The sequence below is a fragment of the Parus major genome, chromosome 7 (genome assembly GCF_001522545.3).
Source record: "Parus major isolate Abel chromosome 7, Parus_major1.1, whole genome shotgun sequence".
NCBI classification, from domain to species: domain Eukaryota; kingdom Metazoa; phylum Chordata; class Aves; order Passeriformes; family Paridae; genus Parus; species Parus major.
In genome coordinates this window covers 6,685,154-6,704,022 of record NC_031776.1, presented here as the reverse complement: position 1 = coordinate 6,704,022, position 18,869 = coordinate 6,685,154, and the positions used below count along the sequence as shown (strand labels likewise).

The window sequence follows — 18,869 nt, the reverse complement described above, 5'->3', positions numbered from 1 at the left end:
GCAAAATGCAAAAAATATTTCAACCTGACAACATCAGATAAGAAATGAAACCACCATTATCATGACCTCAGATACACCAGCAGGTGAGATGAACATCTTGGATGAAGCGTTTAAGAGAACATAACTGAGATGGAAAGTAATCTGTGAATTATTTGACAATGGCAATTAATCCAACAAAAATATTAGCTTTCACTTCTTACTTCATAAAATATGTTTTCCAAAAAAAGACTTCAATCTGGTGTTGAAATGGTAAAATTGATCTAGCCTAGATCATTATAGTGATACTCATATCATTTTGTATTTAAAAATCCTTCACATAAGGATTTGGAGTCTTCCCTAAATAGCAACCTAATCCTTTCCACTAAGAGAGCATGTATTGAGAAGACATTTAATCTTGAGCTCAAGGCATGAAAGCAGGGTTCAAAATTTGGGGTCTGATTTGAGAACAGAGATTTGGGGCAGATATGTGGAAAACCTTCAGTATTACCTCAGTTCCTTATCTTTAAGCTGAGGATAATAAGTCACCCATTTCTTATCTGCATTATCATTTAATGATCCCAAGTGAGAAGAAAGCTCATGAGAGAAGACCAAGGTCTTCTGTTGCCTTCTTATTTTGAGCTTTGATCTATGACTATTTGCATCAAGGTAGCACCTACAGCCTATCTCTCATTATTCTAGAGGCTGTACAAACATCAAAAAGATAGCCTTTAGCTTCAAAGAATTTATCATCTAATGAACTGTGATAAATTGCAGTAAACCCTTGGAAATGCACAGCACAGTTTCAGTTTGTACCTCTGAGTGTTATTGATGAATCAATATTAAACATCGACCCTATTCTTCCTCTTAGACATCAAACAGCAAACACTAACACAAATAAAAAAGCTATAACCACTAGAAAATTAACAGTTATACAGCACACAGAGTGCTTCAGCAGATTTCAAAGATAAAAAAAAGCATGTGAAGATGTCCCACCTTCCCACCTGCCCCTCTTCAAAACCCAAAATTTAATCCCCAAACCCACACCTAGTTTTAAAGATTTAAAATCTTAATTTAAGATTCAAGCATTAAGTATGCACATGCAATTTTGGGGAATGATTTTTCATTTTGACAATGTGTTTGCCTTTAAGAGCTTCAGGTCCTCAATGCCTCATAAAGTGCAAGCTGGGATATGGCCTCTAAATTCTGACTTAACAAGACCTATACATTCCTGATTTGAATGCATTTTTCCACAATAAACCTGTACTCATGAGCAAACAAGATTTCCCTCCCACCTAATCTTTTAACTCTAATTAACATGATTTGCTGAGTTACTTATCTGTCCTCCTAGTTTCTCCCTACTCAGAAGCATTGGGAGCTACAGCATTAGTACAAGACAGGGTTTAAGAACCTTTCCAGCTCATGCTTCATGTTCTCTTTTCCTTCAAATACAACCCTTGGTTCCATACAGTTCAAAGATTTAATGGACATCCTTGTTTCTACATTTTCACTATTTTCAGTAATACTACAGCAACACATTGAAAAATAACTTGTAAAACAATAGGACCTGCCCTGTTTTGATTTTACTTCAAGATTCAGAATGAAGAGAATATTAGTTATGAAAACACAGAAGAAAAAAAAAAGAAAGTTTAGACCAAGGTAACCCATTATTCCCTTTTAGTGGGACATAATAATTCCAAGTGAAAATGCAAAACATTTCAACAAAGTTTATGAACTACTTAATACAAATATTTTTCCTCTGCTATGTTCCAAACCAGAAATTATTAGTTCCTCTATTAAGTTACACCTATCATTCTCATGTTCAAAGTTCAAAATGCTTTCTAAAACAGGCCAAGATTGGTTTTACTCTTTCTGAACCAGACTAATCTGCAGGAGGTATTTCTGAGAGAAATATTCATTGCAGACCAGGATCCACAACTGACTAGTGTACATTACTATTTTATTAAAGTTAATAAAATCAGAGACTGCAGCTGGTGGTTTGTCTGAAGGTTTGTTGAGGATGAATCCTCATGGAGATCAGCATATGTGAAAATTTTTCTGAATGGTGAACAGCCTGGCTGTTGGACAGACTCCTGTAGTCTTGGTTTCGTTTTTAAAATTGTATCTCCTTATAGAATTTTCTGCTAAAAATCTTGTGCCATTCCCTTATTTTCTACAAACCAGCTCTGTTTCTAGTTTATAGAAGACTGAGATTAAATATGAGAAATAAGAAAGAGTAATTCATGTGCATGCTGATTTAATTTAAAGCAAACCAATCTATAAACAGCTGTGGGCCACCTAGCCCAAGAGGACAATAATCCAGATGTTTGAACCCTACAGCCTATTAAATTCCAGTGTCAGGCATGCAACTCACCTGCCACTTGACAGTGCAGAGGCTGAAAGGGCTTCTTACAGAAACCTCACATTCCCACAGCTGACAGCTCTCATGGAAATAGAGCTGCAGAGGGAATCCCGGAGGATATGCTAATGAGGCTAATTGGCAGTTTCAAGCAGACTTAGGGAGAGGCAAGGGAATAAATATGAGCAACAGAGAAGGAACAGAGAGGGATGTGGAGGACTGAGTACATCTTTGTTGACCCTGAGGTCTTTGCACACTCTTTTTTGCTTTGTTAATTCTGACTGGACAGACCTCTGAGCTTTATTCGTTTGTCTTGAACAGGCAAATCACACACTGCTCCTTAGTGGAGTGCCTGCTCTTATCCAGGGCTGAGGAACTCATGACTCTGAATATCACAGACTAGAAGACATTCACACACAGAAGATTAAAACCCAAATACTGACTTAGTCTTTCTCTGAAGAATAGGAAAATGACATTGTAAAAGCTGCTACAAAGCTTCTAATGATTTTGTGACTTTTGTCTCGACAATCCCGTTGCTCGCCTCTTTTGAGACAATACCAGGGAAGGCCAGTGATGCAATTGTTCAAAACACACTTTTAAACTTACAGTTAATGGGGTATCTTTAGAAATAGGCTTCAGATGCTGCATTCAATACTAATTCATAGAATCATTTAGGTTGAAAAAGGCCTCTAAGATCATTGCATGCAACTGCTAACCCAGCACTACCACACTCACTGCTAAACCATGTCCTAACTGCTACATCCACATGTGTTTTGAACACTTTCAAGGCTGGTGATTCCACCACTTCCCTGGACAGCCTGTTCCAATGCCTGACCGCCCTGACCGTGAAGAAAGCTTCCCTAATATCTAATTTAAACTTCCCCTGGCACAACTTCAGGCCAATTCCCCTTGTCCTGTCACTTGTTACCTTAGAAAAGACACCAACCCCCACCTGTCTACAACCTGCAGAGAACAATAAGGTCTTCCCTCAACCTCATTTTGTCCAGGTTAAAATCTGGGGAGCATCTGGGGCTCCCTCAGCAGCTCCTCATAGGACTTGTGCTCTAAATGCAACATTATGAATTGCTGTTGAGAGTTGCTATTACTACCATAGAAAAACCTCCACATGCCTTTTCAATAAAAACAAATATATTCTACCTTCAGAACTTTTTGGATTGACACTTGAATACATGGCTGTTCCTCATTCCAACAAATAGCTCTTCTACACAAAGAATCACAATTTAGAAGAGTAATCTAATAATAATTATCTACATGAAGAATAATAATTTATACAACAAAAATAATCTAAAGAATGGACCTAGTAGAGGTTGGGTCTCAGGTGCTATGTTGTTCACCAATGTGCTCAGTTAATCCCACCATCCACATAAATCTTCCATGCCAGAGAAATCAACACCACAGAATCCCCTGATGTGGATATTCAAACTTGACCAAAACAATACACATACTTAGGAAACCAAATCTTGTAGTAAACGGTTGCAAAAAGCTTTGAGCCAGGAAGAAGTTTACCATGCATGTATAAATTATGTAACCCATAATCCAGAAGTCATATAAATTCCAGGAGTTTCATGCCCCAGCCCTTCTATAGCCAAGACAAAATAGAACAATAACCCATTCTTTCAGTAAAATAAAACACAAGCTTAAAATTACACCTAGGCCAAATTCTTCCCCATATCTAGGCAAAGTAAGAAACATGGCAATACCTATGCTCCAGAAACTTGAGAATATTAGCTCCTAATGTTGAGCACAGCCCTCTGTCACCAAGAGACCAGCTCTGTATAAGTAGCAACATTCAGCAACTCCCTGTACAGGCACCCCAACAGGGAAACTCTTCAGGCCCTGCAGGGTGAATAAGGCCTTGTAGTTTAATTGTTTCCCTTAAGCTGCAATCACACTTGGAAGCTTGAAGTAAACCTGACTTCCATGTGAAAGGTTGCTAGACCAACTGCTATGGCAGTTGAAGCCTTTTAGTAAGACACCAACATCATCTTTTCTCTTAAAGCCAGGGCCAAGCAGCAATCAGTTAGACTGCATAATTCCCAAAAGCATTCCTGCCTCCCTGAACAGCATCCAGCTACAGCTGGCAGAGATACAGAAGGAGGGTGTGGAAGTGGGACAGGGACAGGCAACAGAGGAGGAATACAGATATATTTTCCAGGCATGCAGGGATGAATTTAGAAAAGCCAAACCTCAGCTGGGGTTGAAAGTGGTGAGGAATGTGATGGAGAAGATGATGGTCAGGAAAAATGGAGCTGCACTTGTTCAGCCTGAAGCTGATGAATCTGGAGTACACACGAGGATTTGTAAGCATGGCTTAGAGTTACAAGCTGCAGAAAATTAAAACTAGAAATAAGGAAAAAGAAGTCAGAATTGTAGGGAATGTGTCCTGGAACTGGCTGCTGAGAAGCTCTGAATCTCTGCCCTTAATGGCATTTATGGCTCAATTGCATAAGGCTCTGTTTTGTACCACCTGGCTTTGAAATAATTTCTCAGATGGGAATCAACTGGATCATCTCCAGAGGTCTGTTCCAACCTATATTACACTGGATTCTTCCATTTCAATTCCCAAATCAAATCCTAATCCAAATGCAGGACAGCCAAGGGACAACTCCAACATTCAAGGATACGTAGGACATTCCATTTTCCTAAAACTGAGGTGTTTCAAAGTCCAACAATGAGCTAAATCTTTTGCAGGTTTGTAAAATCTTTTGCAGGTTTGTAATTTCAATCCAGATTATAGTTGTTAGAAATTACATCAATATGCAAAATAACTGATTTTAGAATTTGCTACCAAAAGACATTATCTAAAGGTCTTAAGCTGTTTAAAAATAATTTTTCCCTGATGAGAGAAGTGAAAATTAGACTGCTCAAAGTCAGAGATGATGAAAAAGACCGTAATTGAGCAGCCAGGGTCCTAAATAAATGGATGTGATGGCAATTTATGCGAGAGAAACAAACTGTTCAGATACAAAGCTCAGGATAGGAAATATTTTAGGGCTGTGGTAGATTTCACATCAGCTTCAATGTAGACAAGGAGCTTTGTCTCCATCTTGCTTTATGACATTTTTAACATCTTACTGCATTACTGAGAGAAGGCCTCCAATTACTTCTCAGATCCGATGCTGAATGCCATTAATAGGTATGAACTATTTGTTACTCCTGCCAAGAAACTCCAGCTCCCATAACTTACTTGTGTTGCAAATGTTTCACAGTTGGATGAAGCAACGTCACACAGGACTCAGAAATTTCAAGGAAAATGAAAAGCTCAAAGGATGACAAGCAGAGCCTCAAAGAAGATGACAGCCCTGAAGATGGAGAACTATTGATTTGTCCTTCAGCTGGACTTTATAAAGTATTGACAAACATGACCACTGTTTCTTAGTCACTTTCTCAGTTAAATTAACTCTTGTCATTTTTTTTTGTTTTTTAACTGGGATCTACCACAAATATTTCACTGAAACACACAGGCACTATTGGTTCCTTTTCCAGAAAAAGGAAAGAAATGAAACGTTATCCATTATACTAAACTGCCTTGCATTACTATACACAAATGGATTTTAAGGAAGAAACACTGGAATTGCTCATAAATTTGATTCATTTCTTGAAGGAGGTCCTCTTCTGGAGGGTAAGAACAATCAAACCAAGTCTGTTGAGAGTACCTGTTGCAGACTTTAAATATTTTATATTTTATTTACATGTTTATTGATCTTTGGTAAAATGAGCCCCAAACTTAATGACTGTAATGTATCAGAAATAACTAAGAAGTTCAAATTTGCATTCCCTTGTAAAATTACAATTTTCTGCTTTCCTATATCATTTGGGTATTTCCACAATACTAATTTTTCCTGTGCTTAAACACTAAATTAATTATGATCACATGCAAGACATTTTGGTACTCTAAAGAAAATTAATTGGTGTTAAGTCATTAATCCTAATTATAATAAATTTAAAGTAGGAAAATTCATTATTTCTCATAATTTCTCTTCTACTGCAGTAGTTTCTAATTTTCAACATTTTTGTGCTCTGTTTGAAATATCTTGCTATATCTAATTTCACCATATATCTTAAATATACTTTTTAATAGCGTGCCTTGTAACAGTGCTGACTTGGGAAAGCTACATATAATTTGCCATTTAACATTTTTTTCAACTCATGAACTGCTTTTTATCAACAAGCTGTCTTAGAAATCAACAAAATCTCATCTTTCCCAGTAAACTCTTCCCGTGTTCTGATCATCTCAAATTAGTGTCAGAGAAATTATCTTCGTGCCTTATAAAGAACAGAAACCACTTTTCCATCCACAGTAATCTGCATCCAAAAAACTATGGAGTAAAATACAGCCCACTTGTTCATGGACAAATAACCTCTCTGGTATTACTTTCCATCAGACTGGTTTGATTTTCTGAACATGTCATTCTTCACTCATGTGATTACTTTTTGAAATAAATCAGATCAAGTGTTGTCTTTTCTTCCCAACAAACATGGAAGATACATGAACTGACTGTTAGAGAATTGGAGGTGGAATAATGTGGGCAAAAATCAATGAGTCTTGTTCAATACTTGTGTTATGAAGGTTTTCTGAAGCTTTTAATCATTCTTTCACAACATAGTTACAAGTTATGAATTCAGAGAGACATTTCACTTGAAAATGAAAATGCTGCAAACCCCAAATAGGGTAGATAGATACAGACTTTCCTCTTAAAGTGGAAAATACTGCAAAAATTAGTAAGAATGATATTTGAGAACTGAGGCAGAAATATCATCATCTAGATTTATTAATGTTATGCCTGCATATGCCAGCTAACTTCATAAAAGCTGTGCAAATTTATTCCAGGTGTCAACAAACAAACAGGGTAGGGAATCTCACACCCTTTACACTCCAGTTACAGAGCAGAGCAATTTTTTGCTTGCTTTGAATCAAATAACTGATAGTTCTAAATAAGAATTTTCTGCAGAGATCCAAATGACAAAAAAGGGTTAACATTATTAAAAAAAACCTACAAAAATACTCCCCAAAACAAAACCAAAAACCCCAACATATGTGGTATTTAAATTTCAGTTTCCTGTAAATGTTCTGACAGACCTTAGAGGCCACCAGCACAAAGGTGGAGGAGGCCCTGGAATAAACAACAAACAGGAGTAAAACTGGAGAAGATACTTAGGTATGTATCAGCCTAAATAAGTGGAAAGACATTTTGGACCTAGAGTCTTCCTAACAAGGCTGAGAGCAGACTTCCTTTAGATTGGAATTCTCCATTCATTTCTTCTGCTCTACAAGTTGCTGATGCTGTTTCTACAGTTACCAGCACCTTAGCACCATTTTCTGTATTCTAATTCTTTTTCTGCGCAGCTGCACTGACACCTACTCACCAGATCTGCCCTTAAGCAAGACAATGAAACGTGAAAGATGAAGGAGATTTCTTTTTTCTCTCAAATACCAGAAGTGAACAGCCATTGTTCAGTGCTTTGAAAAAACTCACTGCTTCAGGTTGCTCTTAAAATAGATGGCACAGTCACCAAGGCAAGTAATCCTCCCTCTCAAGAAGTGTAACATAAAGCCAAGGTGTCTGGCAAGGCTATTCAGTTAAATGGTAATACATCCTTTGGACAAGAATTCAGTTGGAGAACACACAGCATAAAAACACGTTCAAAACCTGGACAGTGTTAGAACGAGACTCCACTTCCCACTACAAACACTTGCTCACTGTGTGGCAATACTAAGCAAAAGAAAATTGCAAATACAAATGCAGGGAACATTCATATAGAAACCTGAGTCCTGGCCTGTGAAACAAATATTTTTATCTAGATCTATAATAAGAAATATAAATTTTTATATTAATAATTTTCACACTGATTTTTTTTTATTAAGACCATTTTAAGAAAGTTTTTTATATTAAGAAATACTAATCATGAGAGAATATTATCCAGAACATCCCACAATAGAATTTTATTGAATTATACTCTCAGTTTGAGCAAGTAATTGCAAATTACTCAGTTTTCTGTGAGTTATGCTGATGGCTGCATATTCTCTCCTCCTTTTAACAAACTATCTTCTAAGCTGGTATTTAGGTAAGTATTTAGGAACCTTTAAGTTCTCAGGTACTTAGGCAAGATGCATTTCCTGTCAAGGAATGTCATTAGACAAATTGAAGCATTAGTTATATAAACTTATCTCACTGTAATTGGGATAAGAAAATAAAAACAAGGACTCTGGCTTTACTGTGCAAAAATGCTATTATTGCTCTACCACATTTCCTGAGTATTTGACATTTCAATATATCCAGTAGAAAGGGTTGTTATTCATTGCCTTTGATATTCTTCAAAAGAAGTTTGTGCCATTAATTTTAATAATATTGTAAGCATGCAGCCTGATGTTAAATTCCTTTGCACTCAGAATTTCCATCCATTTAAAAAAAAACAACATCAAGCAGAGAAGGAACACTAGCTTGCTTTCTAGCAAACCATAGTTCAGAGCAAGAATCTACTGGCTATTATAAACAGAACATTTTCACCTGCAAAACAGACATTTACTAAGCTTGTCTTCATTATTTCATCTGGCAAATCTGTCTCTGCAGTTTCCAAGTTAAAAACAAGATAGAATGTGCTGTGTTCTAAAGGTATGAGGAGAAAATAACTTCAGATGTTCTTACCTTTGCATTATAGGGAATATAATGCTTTGATAAGGCTTCAGGAGTGTGCATCCATGTTTTGTCTACAGAAAAGCAAAATAAAAGAAGCACTGAATAGGTTATTCGAAGCACTGAATATTCAGTTGTTAAGTATAACAGTATCTCTGTGGAAAAGTTCAACAATCATTCTCTTACTCAAAAAATTAGCTATCTGAAGTAGATAGAGGGGCTGGAGGGAAATATCTCACACCTTCCCAAACATTTAGAAGAAAGAACCTGCTTCACTCTGTTGGGCACAATTCCTGTTTTAGCCAATGTGGGTTTCCCATAAGAACTACAACTCCTTCCCCCAAATGTATGAATTGCTCTGAGGTTGTTGGCTGTTTCTGCCCCAGATCAGTATTTTCTGCATCCTGCTGTTAAAAACACTGACTGCATCTTGTGCATCTAATGATGTTTTTTCATGAGTTATGTGCTTTTCCTGATGAATTATCAAGACATTAAAGGGACAAACCAAAAATTATCCAAGCTATAAAGCCCTTGGACAGAAGAAAGCCCTGATCTTTATAAAAGAAAAAGGATATGCATTAGATTCCTAAGTTTTAGATCTGATTTATAAGTTCAGACCATCTGTAATTTTTCCATCCATATGCTAGATAAATTTGCATATTCACCTTTAACTTTCCCATTACAAGACTGTCTTATTCTCTTACTTTTCCTGCTGCATAAACATAATTCTGTAATTATTTTTCAAATACATCTTCTCATATTTTAATGGCCTTTTAAAATGTTCAACACAATTTAAGATGCAATTCAAAATGTTAAGAAAAAGCTTCTTTTTGTTACAATCTTAGAAACAAATTTTCAATGTTTTCTCATTTGAGAGCATTTAAGAAAACAAAAATGTTCCAAAATACTAATCTGCATTACCACAAATTTGAAAGAGTTTGTAGCTATAATTAATATTTTATATGACATATATTGAACATTTAGCAGTATTTTCTAACTTGAGACTATCCTGGTTTAAATGAGCATGAGTTAAAGTCACAAATCTGGAACTTTATTGAGTTAAGTAACAGGAAAACAGCTTAAAGCTAAATTCTACCCTCGGATATTCACAACTCCCTTTGCCTTTTATGGGAAGTTGCAGTTACAATAATTACTAACTTTTTTGTTAGTTACACTTAAGAACAATAAAATTCTGTTCACTCAAACTGTTGAAGAGCAAAAGCTGTGACATTGATTGACACTAAAGCAATAATTAAATATTTTAGATTATGCAGAAGCAAGAAAACCGTTAAACAAGATATTCACCAGTCACCACAGTAACAGGATCAGAACTACAAAGATGGGAGAATTCTTTTTTCCCTAAGTAAATTTCATTCTAGATGGCAGTAATGTTCAGCTCCATTACTGAAGAGTGATATTATCACTTCTTAATTAAGGAAGAATGATTTTTCCATTCAGCAGCCCCCAGGGGGACGATTAAAGTGGCTCTTCCTTTTTAACTGTGGCTTGTGATTGGACTGCTGGAACCAAGAAATCATTTCCCAGAATATTTTAACACCTGAAACCTGATCTCTAACATAAAATCAAAGGCTGATGTTATCTGAAAATGCAAAATAACCATCCCAGTGAACTTTTAGGCCTGGTAGAAGAGAGGCTGTCAGCCCAGGAGATAACCTGAAGTCCAGCCAAGCAGCTGTCATGGGGCAGGCTGGCAAGGCAAGGCACAGGGGAGCTGGCACTCAGGACAGGACTGCTCAGTGCCCCAGCCTGCTCTGTGAGCACCTGAACAGGGCCAATTTCAACTCCTCCAGGTGCAGTCACATTATTCATACCAAGGCTTAATTTACCCATTTTCTTCATATCACCTTTTACTAGCTTCATCTTTATACATTAAATATAGACAATATTTTAATATTATATATTTATAATATATAATTATTATACATTATAAAATAAACAGTGCACATTATATAATATATAAATATTATATATTCGTCATATATAATTATATAAAATAGTATCTATTTTATATTAAATATATACAATACTGTCATATTTATACATTTATAAAGGGAAATCTAGTAAAAACAGAACATTGAACCTCTTGAGGAAATTGCAATAGTTCTCCACATACTTTATGCCTAGTACCACCACAAACAGGTGACAGAGCTGCAGCTTCTAAACCAATTTTACAAGCAGACATGTGTCTAGACAGGTACCATCAAAACTAACTATTCCTTGCAAATGTTTCTTCCTCCCTTCTACCCATCAGGGCAAATTCAAATCTGAAAAAAGTGTTTAGGAGTCAAGTGTGAAATTCAGCATCAGGTAATCTTTCCAATTTTATTATCATGTATGAAGCTTTACTTAAAATGTTTCTGTGAAATCATCAAGTTGCCTACCAGCCTCCAACAGTAATGAGCCAGAGATTCCAGCAAGAAATAACACTGCTAGGCAAGTGTTGCTCTAACTGTTGGTACCCCTAATTAGGAGGGATATTGGGAAATGTGAGCAGGTGGTCTCAGCTCCAAGTGAATTTTTCCTCCTGTGAAATTAGGAACTTAGTGGGGTACCAAAAGACAGCTGGTTCCAGGAGTCTTGTGCTGTTGGTTAAAATAGTCCAGCATTCAGATGTAGATCCACAGATACTGTGACACAGCTACTGAAGATTTCCACTGACGATGGAAGTCCATTTCTCAGAGGCAAGGAATAATTACAGTGTGGTGGTACTTTGGAAAGACCTCTTAATGCTAAACTAAATCAATACAAGGCAAACTCAGGCTAATAGCAAAGAAGTGCAAAAAATCATGCATGCTGTTATGGGGTAGGTTTTTTTACCAGCATCTCCCTCTGAATTCTAAGGTCTGATTTTGGACTTACACCACCCTCAGAAGCTGAAATACTGATTAGAATTCGTTTGATTTCACAGCAGTTGAGAAAGACCAAATTTCAGATATTTTTCATGCAATAAACCACAAAAACATGAGAAAAGGAAACCTATAAAAGAAGTAGTAGTCAAATATCTGATGTAGATATGTCTTGTGGTTTGCATGATCCCTCACCTAATTTAATTTTTAAAGATTTTTCACAGCTTAAAGCTTAATTATTCATTCTGAAGCAACAAGCAAAATAGGAAGCCCTACAATGAAAATCACAGTTTGTATTATTTTATTAGTTACACAGCGGCAAGAATTCTAGACAATTCCCAGCTAAATAAAACAGTAGGTTCTAAAGAAAGGACCAAAAGCCCAGATAAAACCAAACTTGACAACCACATGCATCTAATGTTAACAGTAATAGAAAATGAAAGGACTCATGCTGTCACACTGGGTGAAAACCACAGTAATTTTAGATAATTATTACAATCTAGATTGCCTTAGAGTTTATATAAAGTTAAAAAAAATGCTCAGTTGTTTTTTCAGAATTATGAGGTTTCAGGAATTCAGATTTTGAGCCATTCAGAACCCAATAAAACCTATGCTTAACTGAGGTACGAGAAATTCAAAGAAGCCTGAGTATGTGGTGGTTTTGCCACACTCACTGGCACTGTGTGGAAGAAGAGGTACAAAAAGGGTCACAACTGTGATTTCAAGGGCACAGGGTAAACGACAGCCCTGATTAACCAGATTGGCAATCCTGTGTGGAGCCTCTCCACACCACTCAGCATGTGAACGGTGTGCTCAGTGTGTGGCACAGGCACAGAGAGCCCCTGGAGCAGCAGCACAGCAGCCTATCCAGTTTTTAGGGGAATTTGACTTGGTTGAGAGTGACTCTGGTTTTGTTCCCTGCCAGCACACACCAAGAGAAAATTGCATCAAGTTACCACTGGGAGACCCAAGGGTCTGATTTGCAAAGGTGGAGATGGGAGCTGGGCTTCCATGGGCAGAGGATTAATGCTGCTCAGAATTGCACCTTCTCTCCTTTCTAACCCGCCTGAACCAAGCCAGCCCCTTCCCATTAAAAAGGGGAGGTGGATTTCCAGTGTGCATTTCCCAGCACCTGCTCCCAGCTGGGTCCCACGTGTGAGCCACGGCAGAGCCGGGCCAGAGGGACAAATGTGTGCTGACAAATCACACAGCGAAGGCAATCGACTCTGGGACTTCATCAAGGACCCTGAACAACTGTGCTGCACTCAGGGGAAGATGACACTGGGTTAGATAACAGCACAGCTCACCATTTATCTACCGAAGAGGAAAGAGCTAACAGTGCCAAGAAATTGTTCTCCCTTTGAGATTAATTTCCCTGTGTATTACTGCCCAAAGAGATTGTGGAATGGCTTATTCACAGTGCAGCTTTAGTTAACTGCCTCCCTAAACCCCTCTGTCATTATTAATTCATTAACATTAAGTAACATTAATTAACTAATGTTTCTAAAGTGTTTATCAAGGCATACTAGACCTAGTGGCCATTCATTTAATATGATGAACAGAGAAAGACTCTGATTTTAACTTTTTCTTTTCTAGTGCTACAGAGAAAAGACAGTAATTTCTAAAAGGTAGAAACTAAAGCCTTTATTCTTTATTAGATCAATATCGTTTCACATCGATGGGTGCTTTTATTGCTATCAGAAGAAATCCTGGAACTGTCTTTTCTTCTTGTTTTACAAAACTTTGTATGAAGAAAATATTTTCTGTGACAAGCAGCCTAATAAGAGTCTCCTGAAGAAGATATCACCCTAAGAGATCCGTAATAGATCTAGGTATTACTGCTTCAGGAACAGCTTACTTGCTTCAGTGTATGTACATAAGTACTCTCTCATTATTCCTAGATTACCTATTTTTCTGTAAAGAAAGAAAACCTTCACAACAGGACATGAAAGAACTGTCACCTTGTTAAATAATTTCCTTTTTTTCTGACTGCAGTAGAAACAGGCAGGTGCTCATAAAGCATCCCTTATGCTGGTCAGACAGCAAGGTAGAAACTGTCTCCTTGACCACTGCAGGTAACACATGAATAGATAAACTGAGGCCTGAGACTAAATGCTTGGCACCAGATTTTTTATTAGAATGTAATATTGAAATATTACTAACAAAAAAATCTACCCATATTATTGCACTGTTCAGCTCCAGCATTTGTTCCAGTCACCTTCTAGAGCAATGACTGAGTAAAGTCTGGGTGTCTGACAGTAATTTATTGAAGTTATTAACAGGTTACTATGACCAAGAAAATGAAATTATGAGTCAGAGCCTTCCCTAGAAACATATAGAGAAAAATACCCATAACTAAAAACACTTATTTTTGCTATATTTTCTTTTCTTCCTCCCCCAAACATAAAATATGCTTTGGATGTACATTTAGTCTTTGCCAAGAAAAGAGCCATATCTCCCTAGAACAGAGTGAGCTTGGCAGAATGCTTTGCCTGTGTCCTTCTCCCCTAATATTTAGGACCTTGTAAATGGTTTTAAACAGCTGATTGCTATAATTGCAAAATGGTGTCATGGAATGCTGGGTTGGCACAGTTACAAAATGAAAATAAGCCCAATATTTGCATTTCCTTCAACAATAACATCTGCTGCATAGCCTACACATTTTATACTATTTTTTGAGATATGGATACCAATATGTGAGTTTTGACAATGAAGGAAAATAGGATGAAAGTGTTAGTGCAACTGACCAGTGATTAGCAAATCTGGGCTTTTGCATTTTTGATTTGTTGATGTTAAGAACTTTTTAAAAGTTCATATTCCTAAACCAAAAGGGAAAAAACAAAAAAAAAAAAACCTGAACTATTTAACCCGTACCTCATACGTCTTTTCTACTTAAAACAAGAGCTCCACTGTGTTTGATAAAAGCTTCTATTTGAAGTCAAAAAAGAGATTACTGGCATAGCAACTCCATATTTCACTTTTGTAGTCGTGTTGTAAAAAAAGAGTTCAGTGAACAATTCCAGTATTACTATAAATAAATTTGGAGGAATATCAATTAAACTTGTAAAAAATATTTAAAAAGCCAGCTTTTGAAGAATTTCTTGCTGTTAAAGAACATTATGTAAATAGGTCAAAACAAAGAAAAAGAAGCATAAATTACAATCTTAATATACGATTAAAATAGAATTTTAATTTTCTGATTCCAGAACACTGAAATAATATGATATAGAGCTTCCTTTAAAATTCAGACTGGAAGGAGAAGAAAGGAGCTTGAACAACCAATGAGAGCAATTAAAATATGCACATCTATAGCTTCCTCTTGCTTATGTACCTAAGATAAATCCTTTTATGTGCCAGAAGGATTTGTTTTCACAAAACAGTGATTTCCTGAGTGATCTATTTTGGATGCTCCCTGAAATTCTCCGACAGTTTTATAGAACAAATTCTTATAAAATCAAGTAGCCACTGTGATTCCTATCGAGGTCTGGTTGTTTTATTTAATTTATTTCACACAGGAAAAGATATTTTGCCTTTAACTAGATACTTGTCCAGTTATGTCAGAGTCTACCTGTGTAAGTCAAGCATTTAGGCTGTGGCTGTGTAAATTTTAACAGGGTAGAAACCAAAAAGCTTCAGCCTCCTTCCATGCTGTTCCCATTGCAAATTTAGTATTTGTGCCTATGGTTCAGCAGCACACATGCCTTCTGGAAAGGAGCTCCTGAGGCTTTGGAGAAGTAACAAATAGTTATTGTTGTAAATATCACTGTTAACCTGCCTAGAATATTCCTTACAGCAGGCAAGAGATAAGATCAGTTCTGCAATACCTTTCTGAAAATAAGGCAGATAAAATAAGCAACAGGAAATTATCCTCCTATTCTTATGGGACCAGAAAGAAAAGAAAAATCAGGCTTAACTGCACAGAGCCAAGCATCCATCAGAGAAGGTTTCCAAAGCACATCCTCATCCGTATATGCCTCCTCTGAAGAGATACTGTAACCTTTCTTTTCCCTAAACAATTAGAGCTGTCCCTTCTGCTTTCAGAACATGAATATAATACCATAAATATGTGTGTATTTGCATACAAGTGTCTACAAACACACACAAAGTGTCAGACTAAGCATGTTCCTGTCCCACCAAGGGAAGACCACTGGGTCTTTGCCAAATGAAATTGGAAAACCTGCAGGTCTCCTTGCTGGTGCTCCCACAGCCTAAGGAGAATCATAATACAAACAATACCAAAAAACAGAGCCAGAAATCAATATAAAAAAGGGACTTAGCCACTGAATATTTGTTTTCCCCATGACCTAACATTTAGAAAGACAAGGAACAGTAATTGGAATACATGTCTTCCTTATGGAGGTGTTATAAAACTATTACATTATTTTTTGTGTCAAGACAAGCTGAATACAGAAATATTTGTTATAACAAAAAAAGCACACTGTTTTCCTCCCACCCTTCACTCCTGAAAAAAATTTTGCTCAAAAAAATCTTACAAACATCAAGCAGCCCCTTTTTTTGCTGTAGTAGGGCAGAAGTGGAAATTTAGACCTAGGTTTGCTATGTTGAGTTGTTGAGTTATGGGTTTTTTTTTCTTTCTCCCCTGTAAGGTGAATACTTACATGAAATAACAAAGTGCAACCACAAGAATATCTGAAGACCACAGTGGGGGAGCCCGTGGCTGCTTATATTCCTTTAAAACGATGTGAGTATATCCTCTTTATGTTTTTTACCATATTCTTAATGTGGAAATCCAGCACACAATAGGCCATTTGTTTAAAATCACTGATGTGAAATAGACTCTGACAGAAGGAAAGTATTTACTTTAGGATTACACTTATCCCCATCACTCTTTTGGGCCTTCACCTACTGTCTTTTCATTAAGAAATAAAATATAGAACAAAATATTTTTCATCTCTAAAATGCAGCATGTGTTTATAATAAAAATAAAGATCATATTATAGCCAGTCCAATAACATAAAAGAGCATCCTAAAACTTTTGATTGCAGTTTTTTATATGTCAGCCCTTGCCCATTAAATGCACCTGTCTAGACTTTCATAAATAAGACTCATAAAAAGCCATTACACAGAAATGTTATTGCTGAAACTTATGATCTAAAACAGGTCATTACTTCAATATATTCTATTTAGCATTCTAAAGACCATCTACATCCAAGGAGCCGGTAACTGGCAGCAATTATCCACCTTATTAACTGCTATCATATGGCAAAAAAACCTCAGAAAATTTAGATTTCCACATACATTGAACTTCATGTCATAAGAAAACGAGGGCTGACTTTTTTTATGGGATGAAGGAGAACCATTGGGGCACAATAAAGAAAAAAATTAATTCAACTGCTACAACCTGCACAGCCTCACCCATTTCAGCTGCTGTAATTCAACAGACATATATATCTACATTTTTTAGCATTATTTTGTCACTCAAACAGCTTCAATCTTTTGTTCACAGTGGATTTGAATTACAGTCATTCCTTATTTAAATATGTCTCAGTCTCACATTTCTGATGAGGCAAAAGCCAGAAAATACTAGTTATTTTTCCCTATTTATATGTGCAAGTTCTTACACTAATATCTTTTAATAGAAGGAAGCAGTAAAATGTGCCAAATTCATTTATACGAGGCAAATCCATTCACTAAAAAAAAAATGAACAAAACAAAGCCCCTATGGTTAATATTTTCTATTTTGTTTATGTGAATAAATACCAGGAGAATATCAAGTCTAAATTTAAAAACAGGTAAGTAATTTAGTTTAGATACAAACATACTAAAAATGGGAAAAATTTGCATAACAATATAGCATTTAGAGAGATCTCTTACAGAAGAATTACATTAATATCCCTAAGCTACTTAAAAGATGGACTGAATTTATCAAGATGCAAACATATTTCAAATTGAACAGACTTCCATCTGCACTACAGAACTTTTGTACTACAGCATTTCAAAGTGAGTATGCTACCATGTGTGACTTTAAAGGAATTTTTTAAAGGAAAAATTGAAAATGAAGAGTAAAGAAGACTCTTCAAAACCCCTTCCCTAAAACTGGATTACATACAAAAGCAAGCTTCCAATAGTGTGATAGATATGAAAACATTTTCCCAAGTTTTGTCATAACAACAAAACAGCAAGAACATACCTATTGTTCATCAATTTGGTTTTGTGGGAGAAGGAAAGAGACTTAAAGAAAATATAATTATCTTTTCACTGTAATTTATTGCAGTCATTGATCAATGAATGGAAAACAGAATGCTTGCTTTTCTACAGTTTGCAGAGTCATATAGTGTTTCTGCAAATGAGAATTTTCTCTGTAACACAGCTATTTGTTAGTCCAACCAAACTACTGAAGTCAAGAGAGACACTATGTTGCTTTGAATGGCTTTTTTTTTATCCATATTTAAACACACAACTTAAAACACCAAGTGCTGATATCAGCTTTAAGCCCAAAATGATCCTTTTAGTCAACATTAGTGCCTACAGTTTGTTTCCCTGTTATACAAGCTCACGAGTAACAGATGAGAGCAGATACCACAACCTGGACTGCTGAAATATTCCATTTATTTATCTTTACTGGTGTAAGGACTTTCTGAAAGAAACTGAATTTGTTTAAAATTCACATTTTCTTGTATTTTTCATTGTTACTGTTAGGATGAAAGATGAACAGCTCAATTTTTTTCAATTTGAAATTTAAGCATATCAATTAAGCCTTCAACCAAAATGACTATCAGACAAGTACAAATAAATCCAACTGAAATGCAAGCAAACTCACCAGTTCTGGTTTGTACTAAATCTTGGGCAGTCAGACAGGCAATGACTGTACCACCTTTTTAAGGCCAGAGCACTCAACATAACTTGTCAGCTGAAGTGGCTATTTCATGTCTAAACCATGACCCTCAAAAATAGACTTACACCGAGTATTGGCTGCAGATATGATACCTGTAGTAAAAAATTGTGCCTTAAAATGAAGTACTGGTAGTGCTGAAAGTGGAGATGTGTGCT

At 36.3% G+C, this 18,869-nt stretch overlaps 1 protein-coding gene across 8 annotated transcripts in view; it reads right to left on the bottom strand.

Moving 5' to 3' along the window:
• The window catches only part of GULP1 (GULP PTB domain containing engulfment adaptor 1), a 143,681-nt gene that overhangs the window by 53,651 nt on the left and 71,161 nt on the right, over positions 1–18,869 (bottom strand). For all 8 annotated transcript variants that reach the window (XM_015635109.2, XM_019007533.2, XM_015635107.2 and 5 more), the window contains one exon: positions 9,004–9,065. In XM_015635109.2, coding sequence (XP_015490595.1) covers positions 9,004–9,065 — 62 coding nt within the window. The remainder of the gene's footprint in view (positions 1–9,003; positions 9,066–18,869) is intronic.